The sequence below is a fragment of the Harmonia axyridis genome, chromosome 1 (assembly GCF_914767665.1).
Source record: "Harmonia axyridis chromosome 1, icHarAxyr1.1, whole genome shotgun sequence".
Classification (NCBI taxonomy): Eukaryota; Metazoa; Arthropoda; class Insecta; order Coleoptera; family Coccinellidae; genus Harmonia; species Harmonia axyridis.
In genome coordinates this window covers 82,599,677-82,613,932 of record NC_059501.1, presented here as the reverse complement: position 1 = coordinate 82,613,932, position 14,256 = coordinate 82,599,677, and the positions used below count along the sequence as shown (strand labels likewise).

At 39.4% G+C, this 14,256-nt stretch overlaps 1 protein-coding gene across 1 annotated transcript in view; it reads right to left on the bottom strand.

The window, feature by feature from the left end:
* The window catches only part of LOC123684717 (zwei Ig domain protein zig-8-like), a 275,727-nt gene that overhangs the window by 89,787 nt on the left and 171,684 nt on the right, over positions 1 to 14,256 (bottom strand). Inside the window, exon 4 of the mRNA XM_045624097.1 lies at positions 4,427 to 4,637. Within this exon, the coding sequence (XP_045480053.1) occupies positions 4,427 to 4,637 (211 nt within the window). The remainder of the gene's footprint in view (positions 1 to 4,426; positions 4,638 to 14,256) is intronic.

Genomic DNA, 14,256 nt, shown 5'->3' with positions numbered 1-14,256 from the left:
GATTATTCTGATCTTGTTGTTTTTAATGAGGTGATTGCGAAAGTTTTGAATACTGAGTATAGGAATTTCGGATTATTGTCCTGGAATTTCAGTAGGTATTTAATTGAACACGATAAGAACTCAGACTCTGATGATGAAGCTAGATAATGATAAGAAAGGAAATCAGACAACCGAATTTAAGTTGAAAGTTAACCACTCGGACTAGTGGAGTAGTAGTTTATAATGGAGCTCATTAGTATAGTCAACCCAGCATAATTTTGAGATCACGATCCATGTCGAAGGTGAAAAAAAAAGAATCAAACTAAGAAAAGAAATATTCAAGAATCGGTCGACGTAAAGGGTGTTTTGTTAGAGCTATAGAACTTTAAATTGCACTAAAACAACGACGGATCATTCGATTGACATTTATTTTATTTATCTGCAAGATTATCTTGTGGCATTATATTCTAAATATCATTTCTGGCATATGACCGCCACGGCTGGCTCGGATGTAGTCCAATCTGGACGTCCAATTTTCGATGACTTTTTCCAACATTTGAGGCCGTATATCGGTCATAACACGGCGAGTGTTGTCTTTCAAATGGTCAAGGGTTTGTGGCTCATTTACACAGCCCCACAGAAAGTAGTCTAGCCGTGTTAAATCACAAGATCTTGGAGGCCAATTCACAGGTCCAAAACGTGAAATTAGCCTGTCATCAAACGTGTCTTTCAATAAATCGATTATTGCACGAGGTGTGTGATATGTTGCGCCGTCTTGTTGAAACCACAGCTCCTGGACATCATGGTTGTTCAATTCAGGAATGAAAAAGTTAGAAATCATGGCTCTATACCGATCACCGTTGACTGTAACGTTCTGGCCATCATCGTTTTTGAAGAAGTACGGACCAATGATTCCACCAGCCCATAAAGCGCACCAAACAGTCAGTTTTTCTGTATGTAACGGTGTTTCGACATACACTTGAGGATTAGCTTCACTCCAATTGCGGCAGTGTTGTTTGTTGACGTAGCCATTCAACCAGAAGTGCGCTTCATCGCTAAACAAAATTCGCCTATGAAAATCGGGAACAACGGCAATCTCATTTTGGGCCTATTGCAAGCGTTGTTCAGGCGTGAGTCTATTCATGATGAACTGCCAGACCAAACTGAGAATAAATCACTTGACAGCTGTTCATTTGTACCGTATTGTAAAGTCAGCAGACAAGATTTGCAGGCTCTGTGGATCGGAAGCAGAAACAGCCGAACACATGGTATGCAAGTGTCCGGAGCTGGCTGGCCTAAGAACCATTCACATGAGTAAGCCGGTCCTGGATACCAGAGAGGTAACTGCCAAGGCCCCTAAGGAGGTTGTCAGTTTCATTAACGCCATTGACGACTTCCTTGGGTTTCTATGAATGAGTAGGGTAGAGAACAAAAGATCTGCATGGTCACAGTTTCCGAAAGGCTAACCGAACCAAAACGACCCCAGTTCAAAAAATAAGAATATCTTATAATAATAGTTCGAGGAAGCACACGAAAATGGGTTCATTGAATTCAATGATATAATTATCGAAATCCTGTATTCCGGTTAGTGAATATTAGCTGGATATTATAGACGAGGTAATTGAAGTGGAAAAATATTGAGAATTGACGGTCTGTCAAAAAAATAACTTGTCGTTCAGGAGAAATGATCTGCTATGGCTTTCATTAGTGACTGCGCCGGTTCAGTTTAGACTTATTCTTTGTGATCGATACTCCACGTAACTGACAGAACGGTATGTGACGTAACTAAATGAGTTGACTTTTGACCTCAGTTTGAAACAATTGCTATCTCTGAATTTGATGAATTGCGACGAAAGGATTGCGAGATCGGTTTGGAAGCGTGCGCTCAAAAACGATTAATATTCATATTGAATCGTACTGCACATCATTTAGCCATCGACCCAGGATTCTCATCGAAATAACGTCAAACACGAAGACGAATTCCTGACGTCAAAACCCTAATTCAGCTATTCACTTCGATCATTCCAACTCCCCCTAATATTCACCAATTTCCCATCATCGCTAGCCTCCCATCGCAGCCGTGAAACTGAACAAGACAAATCGACAAAACCAAGGGGTTATCTGAAGAACGATCCGTCCATATCAATCGAAGAAAGTGCCTCAGCCTTCTCCTTCTCCCGCATCCATCACCATACACCTTCCGTCTCGAGAAACCGGAACCTAAACGACCGATTCCGGTGTTTTCCGGGCACTGGAACTGATCGAACTCGAAGGCAAACACAAATTGCTCTGAAGAGACCAGAACGTTGCTCTCTGAGAGGTTGAATCATTCATTGATCATGGAATGAATCGAGGTAAGATGATAAAAACAGAAGTAGACAGCTTGATAGTGGTATACAACTCTGCTTCCGCCGTTTTTCAATAGATGGCTGTAGCGGTGGGTGGTAGTCGAGATAAATAGATCGTAGAAGTTATACAATATGCTCAGGTATTTGTAAACATAATGCCATCGAAATATTAGTCGATATGTGTCTCTAGCCAAATTCTCGTCATTTGCAGTAAGTTGTAATTTTCTGCTTTAATATGGAGGAATTGCGGCTGAGACTCATCGAATGTTCTCAAATACTTATGGTGAGATTGCTATTAGTAAAAGAACGTGCCAAGAATGGTAATTTCGACATCGAAGAACAGCATGGCGGTGGAAGAGAGAAGGTTATCGAACATGCAGAATTGAAGGCATTACTTGATCACAACTCATGTCAAACACAACAAGAATTGGCAGGATCATTGAGAGTGATACAACAAGCCATTTCGAGACGCCTGAAAGCCAAAGGAATTATTCAGAAACAAGAAAATTGGGTACCGTATGAGTTGAAACCCAAAAATGTTAAACGGCGTTTGTTCGTTTGTCAACAGCTGCTTGTAAGGCAAATAAGGAAGGGATTTCTGCATCACATCGTGACTGGAGACGAAAAATAGTCTATTAAGATAATTCCAAGCGCATAAAGTCATAGAGACATCCCGACCATGCTTTCACGTTGACGGCTAAACCGAATATTCACGATTCCAAGGTCATGCTTAGTATTTGGTGGGAGCAGCTCGGCGTAGTGTTTCATGAGCTGTTAAAACCGACTGAAATAATCAAAGGCGATCGTTTTCGAACGCAATTGATGCGTTTGAGCCGAGCATTGAACGGTCGCAATACGACAACAGACATGATAAAGAGATTTTAAAGCATGACAATGCTCGACCGCATGCTGCGGAAGTGATCAAGGCATACTTGGAAACAATAAAATGGGAAGTCCTACCCCACTCGCTGTATTCTCTAGACGTTGCTTACTCAGACTATCAATAGCACACAACCTGGTAGACCAGCACTTCCAGTCTTATGAAGAAGTGGATCGCTTCAAAAGACGACCAAATTTTTCAACGCGGGATTCGTACGCTGCCCGAAAGTTGGGATGAAGTAGTGGCCAGCGATGGACAATACTCTGAATCATGAATGTATAACCATCTTTTCACAATAAAGCCTCGAATTTCTGAAAAAAACTGCGGAAGCAAAGTCGTATGCCCATGTTACATCCTATGAGATGCTCCTCATTTAGTTTAGTTCAATCAGATTGTACGACGAAAGTTCAGTGGTTCTACTTCAGTCGGATATTCTTATAATATATGAGAACTTTCTGTTTCTATAGAGCTTTTTTGTTTTCAAGGCTAGACAGAAAAGATATATTCAGGCAGGCAGATGGTTATAATAGCACTGTGCACAATTATTTTGACCCTTTAAAGTCATTTGTGTTTGATAGGTTATGTTATTAAATCATGGAAACAAACGCGCTTCAATGCTTTGATATCCTTGATAATTTCATCAAAATCACTGCTCATTTGTGAAACCTGGAAGATTTCATGATGCAGTCTGAAATAGGTACATATTTTCACACCTTATTTTTATATGAAGGATTTTTTCAATATTTACAATTTTAAACGGTCCAATTCTCAATGTTCTTCTGTCTAAATCGTCAATTTTTTTCTGCAAGAAACAGGAGTTTCAAAATTTGCAAGAATTGTTTGAAAAAGGCCATGCTAGGCTTATAGGAGTTGGTGTGCTGCAAAGTCTCATTTACTTCATTTTTATTGACAAAAAATCTTCAGGAGATATATGATGAAAAACTTATGAATATATGTGAAGCTTGCCGACGAATTTCATTCGATTCCATTATAACTCATTCTCATTACATCAACGCTGACAGAATGCCTTGCTTCCAAAATTGGTTTCAAGTTAAATTTAACTTCAATTCAAGATATCCTAGCATTTCATTCATTTAATTTTGATGATAATTATCTTTGACATATTGGTTGTTTGAGCTTCATTACCTAACATAACCTAACATAAACAATGCAGCGATCACACAAGGCGTCGCTTTCAATAATCCAAAATCGGGCTTACCGACAACGGATAGTATCATGGAGATTCCAATAGGTGGCGTCGTCCCCACTTGACATTCATAGACGCCGCTGTCCTTCCGTTGCGGATAGCGGATCTGCAATGTCCAATCCTCGGTCATGGGATTGTGGATGCTCGTGAATCTTTGATCCGACGTGTAGGTCGATCGGCCGACAGTCAGCAGATGTAGGTCCCTGTGCCTTATCCAGGTTACCTGGAACGAGAGAAGACGGTGAGTTAGGACTGATTGAATTACCGGACAAGGACAGTGGCGGAGAAAAGACGCCGGGACTAGTGACCCTTGAAAATAAGGTTTAGTGGAAGTGAAAAGTTTCGTTTTTATCCGCTTTGTTAGTCTTGAATCGTTCATCGTTTCTTTTTGGGATGAAAGTCAATTGAAAATGTGAAATATACGATACATTCTTCTAGAAATTATGTATGTATATAGAAAATATTCTTCGGTCGGAATATAAATTGGATCGAAATGTTATTGTGAATGTAACAGAATTCATCTGATTTTTTTGTTGTAGTTCAATATCCATTTCAACCTTCATTGAAATTTTTCCATTAAAATTTTGTAATTATTAATATTTGAAGCAACATCGGAAAATTTGTAAGCTATTCTTTTATCGATCGCCTAAGATTATGATTCGATAACCGAACAAAATGTCTTTATCTGTTTGACAATTATGTTCAGAAAGAAATACTAGTTTACAATGTTACAAATATTCAGTTTCCTCTATATACGATATCTTAAAACGGTATTGAATTACATCACAGTTATTACAGTAGATTATTATTCAATCTAAAGTCATCAATTTCTCCTTCTTCAGGAGTCTTAAAAACCGTCATCATTATCTCAGCAAATGCAAATTTTTGCTATACAAAATAACAGTTGGTCCAGATTCGTTTTTCTCTGCAAAGATGTATAGAAGAAGAATAGGGTAATATGATTATGAGGATGTTTTGAAACCTCCTGTATATAATTTATAGAATTATATGTATGTATAGAAATTTTGTTGATTTGAGTGTGGTTACTACAACTTAAGTGTTGATTGCTAACTGTGCTTTCATCCTTAAAACTAACATATCATTAAACAATATAGACTGTACCTCATTGTTGAGAAAACCAAGTTGGTATTTTTTAGATATTATAATATTTATTTACATTTCGTGTCATCAATATTAATAGCCGAAACGTCTTTACTCTCAATGTGTGGCAAGTAAACAAGAAAAATCTATCTGCCGACAAACTAAAGAATTCAAGCCGCCACTGCTGCCATAGCCGGGCATTCAGCTGAAGGCGTCAGACTCCTGCGGTTGTCGGCACGGTGTTCCTAATGGAAGCGTGTAAGGGCTGATTTCAATGGCGGCTGGGTCGTGTTGCCGGCGACAAGAGGAGGTGTTGTGTTCGCTGGTTATGGCCGTTTTCTGCTAGGAATACGATAGGATTCGATCTGGCGTGTCTCTATTCAATCGTGCTTATGCGGTTTCTTGCATTATTGAAGGCGAATTCGAATGGCTTCACAGAGAGCGTGGCGTTCCTTTAGATTTGCGTGGGCATGTAACGAGGCGTGTTTTGGTTGAGAAGTATGGCTTGAGTTGAAAGTCTTTTGGTTTCGCTATTAGATGAAGATTTACCTCATAGTAGATATGAAAATTCTTTTATCATGTTCTCCAGCAATGTTATTAGGGTTCAGGATTCGAAGCCATGAGGTATGATGGAAAAAAATATACATTGTTTGAATGTTTCATTTTGTTCACGAAAATTACTATTGTTCTCATTATATCCTTTTGCTCTAGACGACGGATGGAGTTAAAGCAAATCTCCCAAGAATGTCATTGTTAGACTGTCATCTTTGGTTATCATAGACCACGAACATTGACACTATGAATTAATTGAAGTATTTACATATGAAAACTTTTATCCATATGGTGTCTACAAAAGTCCTTTGTTAACCTCAAGATTGACTTGTCATAGCAGTATCTGAGGTAGACCATCAATGTGACCTTCATTTAGAAGTAGATGACCACAATCAATGAAAACGAAATTCCTGTAGTGAGAAATCAATCTTTTAGTGCAACGAAGCAATGGAATGCTAAGCGTTATTCAAAGCCTACTCAATCGACAGTTAAAAGTGACGATAATTTTAAATTTGACTCTGATGAAGAAGTCATTGTTGAAATGGAAGCCTATTTCGAAAGCAATGACGAAGGTGCCTTAGAGTACATGTATCACTTTTGAAGGTTACTTTTTTGACGGATAATTAGGAATTTCCCAAGTGAGAAGAGGGTTTTTATAATGTTTTACTTATCGAAATGTTGAACGAACAAGTAAACAAAGAAATTTCAAATTGAATCAGCTGTGAGTTTCTAATTCACAAAGGTCAATTCACAAACCCAATTCTCACTAACTGAATTTGAAGACTACATACATAAAAGTCTGGTTTCGAGAAGCGACAACCTAAACGTCGATGGATCATGATGGCATGGGGACGTAGAAGGAATAGGCAAGATGCCTAAACAGAAAGAAGAAAGAAGGACAAGATATATAAAAGTGAACAGAATTATTACGAACAGAAGTGTAAACCCACAGGAAACGAAACATAGACAGCTCAGAGAAAATGACTCTAATCACAAGAAACTCTTCAAAGCAAACAGAGGAGCTCCAAATCGGATCAGCCGTCGATTTCAGAACGTCAAGTACCAATCAACACAAGAAACTCGTTACCAAACACAACCGGGGATCCCGTTGACAAACTGACAAAACTAATTCTTCTCCAAACTCCATCAAATACGGAACCCAGCACCTTCCTCCTCGGTCCATCTCTTTCTCTTCAAGCCAAACCTCCTCCAGAATATCAACCGGGACGCTGTAAAAACGGAACACGTCGGGGATTATTAAGTTCTCCCCGACTTGGATCGTCTCTAGGTCCGGATTTCTGCGAAGAATCCGAAACTATACGGCGTCCCGAAGGGCGTCGACGTCGCTGGGTCTCGCGCCCCGATGGCAATTAGGCCGGATGAGACCCTTCAGGAATTTCGCGGGTGAGCGATGATAGGGAAACTAATTAGCTCTTCAGGTTTCGACGTCAGTCGGACGAGGTCGATGTGGAAAAAAATGCGGGGAGGCACTGACGTGAAGTCAGGAGCTACTGAGCGATTTTTCATTGATGCGCCAATTGCCCCAGTGGAGACCTTGAAACTGGAAAATTCCGGGCTTTTTAACCGTGGTCTAGTCGTTTTCGCACTCTAAAGTATCGGGTTTTTCAATGGGGCCTTGACAACTTTTTCTCAAAATAAAATTCAAACCATTTGAGATACGAGGTGTGTATTTAAAGTAAGGTCTCCATTTATTTTTTTCACATTAAATAACATTTATTAACTAAGTGTTGTACATTGCTGTAAAGCTTGAAATCTAAGCTATTTTTCTGCGTAATCACCATTCACTTTGATGAGCTTCCTCATTCGTACGACAAACTTTTGTTTCCTCTCCTCGAACCACGATCCCGCCACCTCGCGCAAGAATGAAATGACCGCTTCATGAACTTCTTCATCGTTCGCAAATTTCATTCCTCCTAGATGTTTTTTAAAAGAATCTCCTGTGACGATTGAATCAAGAAACTCTTTCCCTTCCTCTTCAAAACTGGCGAGAAAGTCTTGGGCACATTGGACACGTTTGACTTTGTGTTCCGGGGCAAGCATTTTCGGGACCCACCTGGCTGACAATTTTCGGTATTGCAGGTTATTCACCAAAATTGAATTAATAGAGTCTTTACTTCACACATCTTGGATTTTTGCGGCCAACTCATTGAGAGTCAACCTGCGATCTTTCATCACAAGCGACTCAACTTTCCGCACTGTTTCGTACGAGTGTGACGGCCTGGGACCGTATTCTCGACAAGTGATCTTTCAAAACGTATACGCCCATTCAATGTTCAGAGCACTGAAAGAACGTATACGTTTTGAAGGATCACTTGTCGGAAATACGGTCCCTGCCGCTGCGCTCCTCGTCGTGAACGTTTAGTCTGCCAGCAAAAAATTCTCTACACCATTTTCGAACGTTTTTCACGTCCATACATCTTTCACGATACACTTCTTCCAATTGACGATGAATTTCTATAGGTGGAGTTTTTTCTTTAGTGCAAAAACTTAATGACTGAACGTAACTCGCACCTGGCGGGAGCGACAACCGGCACTTCGATTGCAAATGGCTGCTACGTCAAGACTGAGCGTCCTAATTAGCTCCACCAGGTGCCGATTGGTGGAGGGGGCCTAACGTATACAACAGTGTTGCCGGAGTTCATCTAGCGCGACTTGCGGCGAAACAATGGCCTTGGAGACCTTACTTACTCCTCGTATTTCAAAAACTGTATTATCGGGTTGAAGTACAATCAAAACATTTATGAATGGAATTCAACTTCGTTCATATGATCACCGCGGGTACGTTTGCAGCGGTCGATTCGTTGGACCCAATTTTCGATGACTCGGCCACACCTTTCAGCCGAAACGGCTGCTATTTCGCGTTCAAGCGGATCAAATTCATCTTGAGCACTTGTTGAGATTTTTACCAATATCTGTATTGGTTTGTGAATTGTTTTTAAGTTGTGTCTTGCAAGAAGTTTTTCCATTTTGTATGTCACTGATGGTATATGAAGGTAAGTTAACTTTCCTATTGAAAATTATTTCTGGGTCCGTTTTCTTGAGGCTGACATCATAGCCTTATTGATCGTTCGATTCATTCCAAACTATAACCATTGGATAAGAATGTTGGCCTCAAAATATTGATTTGCTCCTGGATGTATTATGGCTCACATATACATCGGGCTCTTTCTTCCATTGTTTTGAATACACCTCGGTTTTGTTGTTACGCTAAGTTTGAAAAATTCTCTGGAATAATTCAAATAGCCTAAGGATACTTCTATAGGAACAATTGTGAATAGCAACGCAACATCGAAATTCACAAGTAGGTCATTTGGCTTCAGTATAATATATTTTAGTTTCTGAATTCCCTTGCTTGAAGCTCAAGTATTAGGCAATGAGATGTAGACTTTCAACTCTATCAAATAATCGGTGAAAGTTTTCATTATTATATAACACACATTGTGGTGGAATGATGGAGCTAACTGTTCGCTGAATAATATATAAATATAAATTTTTTTTGCCCAGAAATATGATTCCCCCTACGGTTATGCGTAAAAACAGTCGGTCACGTTCGAAGAAACGTAATGACATCCAGAAATGGGATTACAACCGCCCGATACAAGCCAAAACTCCATTACAACCGGCTCCTGACCTCTCCAGTCTACCGCCCATAAATTATCCTAATGGAAGACCTCCATCCCTGGCCATATTCACGGCACATAAATTCCCATAGATCCGTTCTCGAGACGACAAATCGTATTTTTATTTTATGACGCCAAGATGGGATAGAATGAGATATAACTCCCTCGGTTGTAGAACTTGTACAGGAATATGAATAAATTTGCAGATTTCCAGGCGCTTTGGAGACATAACCAGACGCCTCTTGTCGCAGTCCGGAGCCCTAACCTTTTTTTTTGTTCTGGTGGTGCGAGGGATGAATCTGAATCGGACATGTGTTCAGGGGGGGCAGAAATGTCCGGTACAGAAATACTGCACTGAGAGATAACTGATGAATTTTTATTTGGCGGTACGTTTATAATACTCGAATGAGTCTACTAGATTAATGTTATTCAAAAGAAGTCATGAGTTGTTATGTGTACCGAATACTTTCACATTTGATATCTACAAAAAACTACATGATAGAGTTAGTAAATTTAGGTTTAGGTTAGGAATTAAGTGTAAATAACAAGGTGTGCGTTCATTTTTGGGCAAGGTGTCACCTATGAGATGTGCTTAGTAATTTGAATATTCAACTATTATTTCTATTCTATTTCTATTAGTGATCTCATATCATTTGAGACCCGCGCATTCATCATTTTGAGACGTCTAGTTGACTATACTAACTGACAAAGAAACTGCAACACCCAGAAGGAGCTGTTTAATTTGAATTTTTTTTTGGTGAAACATAGAGGTTTTTTCATGTGAAAAATTTTTGTTAAGTTCTTTAAATTTTACAACAAACAGCTGTTCGAGAAGATCCTAAGTCGATGTTTAGTTGTTGTTGAAATACCTAGAGCACGTGTACGCGGAATTTATCGCCAGCTGAATGAATTTGAAAGAGGTCGAATTATTGGTATACGGGAGGCAGGGTTTTCATTTGAAGAAATCGCTAATCGTGGGAACAGAAATCCAACTACTGTTATGACATGTTGTTGAGCGTGGTTCAATAATGCCCCAACAAGAAAAAAAGTAGGCACCAGACGTCGAAGGGTCACAAAGTTCAAAATCGACGTCTAAAACTTATGGCCATTAAAGACCGATTTACGACAACTTGATCTTTTGCTGATGAGTGGTCAGGAAAACAAGGCCATCCTGTAACTCTTCGTATGGTCTTTTGGAATACAGCATTATCGACCCCATCTTGTATTGCCTCCGACAGTTGAGCATCGCCGGCAACAATTACAGTGGTGCAGAGAACGTCAATATTGGAATGTGGAATGGCATCAGGTCGTCTTTTCTGATGAATTACCCTTGCGTGCACATGATGGCCGAAGAAGGGTTATTCGACGTCGGGGAGAAAGACGTGAACCTCAGTTTGATGTTGAGCGTCATGTACACTGGACAGTAGGCGTTATGGTATGGGGTGCTATTGCACATGCAAGTAGTCTTCATTCGAGGTAACATGACAGCGCTGCGTTACTTTCAAGAAATAGTGGAGCCATATGTTCTCCCTTACCTTAACCGGCACGAGAATCCAATATTTCAGTAAGATAATGGCCGACCTCAGGTTGCCAGAGTTAGTTTGAACTTTTTCGAAGCCACCCATGTGAATCTTTTGTCTTGGCCGCATAGATCCCCCGATCTTTCATTCATAAAGCATGTTTGGGACATCATGGGTAGAAAAATTGAAGATTTACCCCAGCCTCCATGGACTTTGGCGGCTCTGAGACATGAAGTACAGGTAGCTTGGAAGAGTACCCCTCAAGAAGAAATATACCATCTTAGTGGGGAGTGTATAGATAAACGGGTCGACAAACACATTATTAACAAATTTATTCAAAAAAAATTGAGAACCTTCGTTTTTTTCTCCAAATTTCCATCATTTACTCCTTGCTATACTATCTGCGTTTTACCAAAAAAAAATTTGAAATTTAAATAGCTCCTTCTGGGTGTTGCAGTTTCTTAGTCAGTTAGTATATTTATTCATACGTGTTTCGTTTCCTGTATTTTGAGGTTGTGTTATAGCGCAACATAGAGGCTATTATTTTATTAATTTCATTCTCCCCATGTCCGAAAAGAAAATGATAAGACCAAAATCACATAATAAGCAAAGGTTGCGGCCGTCTGGTTTACAGACAAATGTGTTCTGGAGCTGAGGAAGGTTCTCGCGTACCCAGAACACATGTCCCATTTATATTCACACCGCAAAATAGAACATGGGCCCGAACGAGAAAATTTACGAGCAGGTCTACCAACGGACGGAAAAAAGGGACACCCTAGACCGCGACACAAGGCTTCTGGTTCTGTCTACGATGCGCCTTTAAAATCTGCAAATTTATTCATATTTCTGCGATAGTTTTACGTCCTAGAGATTATAAGTGAAATAGGAATAAATTAGTGGATTTTTCTTCAAGATGATCATTTTGAATGGAGTTGTTTTTATATTTGATTTATTCGGTCTTTGATGTTCGTTTATTCAGTTAGTTGTGAATTCGGAGTTGCATTAAATAGTAATAATAACAATTTTCAATTCTCATCGCTAAAACAACAATATAATCTGGGTCAATTTTCAATTTGAATAATATGTGAAATATGTTATTCGAATTCTATACATACAAAATATTACTTTTCGCATGAATTTTAGTACTCAATATAGCATATTTCCGCATTCATTTGCGTGCGCTAAATAATATTTTCCTACTAATTCTACAACTAGTACTTTATCCTCATGAAGTGCAAAAAAATAATTATACTCAATAATCTCATTACTATGAACACGTGTCCTTTCAACTTTTACTAAATAAACAATCCAAGAACGATTCTTTATGCAAACAAGTATTTGTTAGAGTCCGATAGCATTGGGTTGTATATAGTATTTTTTTTGCTTCTCCTTTCCATATCCTTTTCATTCATCAATCATTACTCATCTACAGTTCTGTTAGCCTTCCGGCAACTGGGACCATTTGGATATTTTGTTCTTGACCCTACATACAAACCCAAGGAAGCCGTGGATACTCTTTACGATACCGACAACATCCTTAGGAGTCTTGACTATTACCTAGTGGGTATACAGGACTATATTTTCCATATAAGAGGTTCCCAGTCCTGGATATTCGCGCACCATGTATTCAGCTGATTTAACTCTTTTCTACAGAGGCTGCAAATCTGATCTGCTGACTAACCAATGCATTACAAAAAAAAAATTGCACCAATAGTGTCCTGTCAGCAGTCCCACCAATACTCAAACCTCAGTTTATGGCAGCTTCAAAAGATTCCAGATATGGGTCGGTGAAAGCACCATAAATTTCTTTGTCTGAGCAAGACCACGAGTGTTTCTCCAAAAGGTTTTTTCTTCCGTTTTTAAACCGCTTATATTAGTCTTTTAAAAGTCCAGAAAAAGTCTCAGCGCCAAAAGGTGTTAACCTTACTGCTCTTTCTGCTACTTCATGGGCTTTCTCATTTCCTTCCATACCACAATACCCCAGTAAAAGACATAGCAGTGTAACTCCATTGGCAGTTACTTTATAGTATTCTGTGTCAGCAAAGATTCCTATAGCTTTATAGTACAGCCTACAGCGTAGCATGGCTATTCGTAAGGATATAAATATGCGCCTTTTCAAGGCTCTTTTAAGATATTCTTGAACCTATATATTAACTTTCTTGGTTTGTTTTCTGTTGATTCTTTTCTGGATTGAAAGGGTGGTGAACCTACCACTCACAGTTAGCTCATCCACTTCTGTCAACAGGATTTGGTTGAGTATTGAATTATTACACCCATTGTCTTTTGCATATTCCCTGATTCGAATGCGATTTCAGAAATACATTGCCTATTCCATGGTATTATAAGGTGAAATCACAATTTTGCGCCTGACAATAGTTCATAACATAACAAGAGTTGGAAGAAGTATATTACGCATGACTAGAAAAAGGACTGGAAGTGCGTAATTGTATTACAACTCGCGTTGAATGTATTCAGAATCATTTCTATTGAATATTCCCCAAAATAACATGTTCTTTGATCCAGATCCTCTCAACTTCATTATCAACCATAGCTACAACCACAATTCCTCCGACACCTCAATGAAACTCCCACTGAAACTCCTCGCCAACAATCGTCCAAAACACAAAACCACCTACATAATCGAAGCTCACAATTCCCCACCACATCTAAGGAAAATCCCCTCTCTAATAACCATCATACCGAAAATAAGCTTCGGAAATTAGCCTAAGCCTCCATTCACGCCCACGCAAGAAGTCCCTCCTCGCCGGCATAAAGGTGAAAACAGCGCTTTCGAACCGATACTCCAACGCCTCAAAAGGTGTTCCGTTCTCGCATTCGCGACAAATATGGAATTTATGGCGACAAGAGCGGCAAAAATCGATTTTATTACCCGACACAACGGCAATATCTTCCAGCGAACAAAGAAACTTACTCCCCGTTCATCTTACCGCGGAGGATGCATTGTAACCCACAAACGTATCTGATGCTGAAAGGGTTGTTTAGGAGCTCGAGATGAAAATAGAAAAGG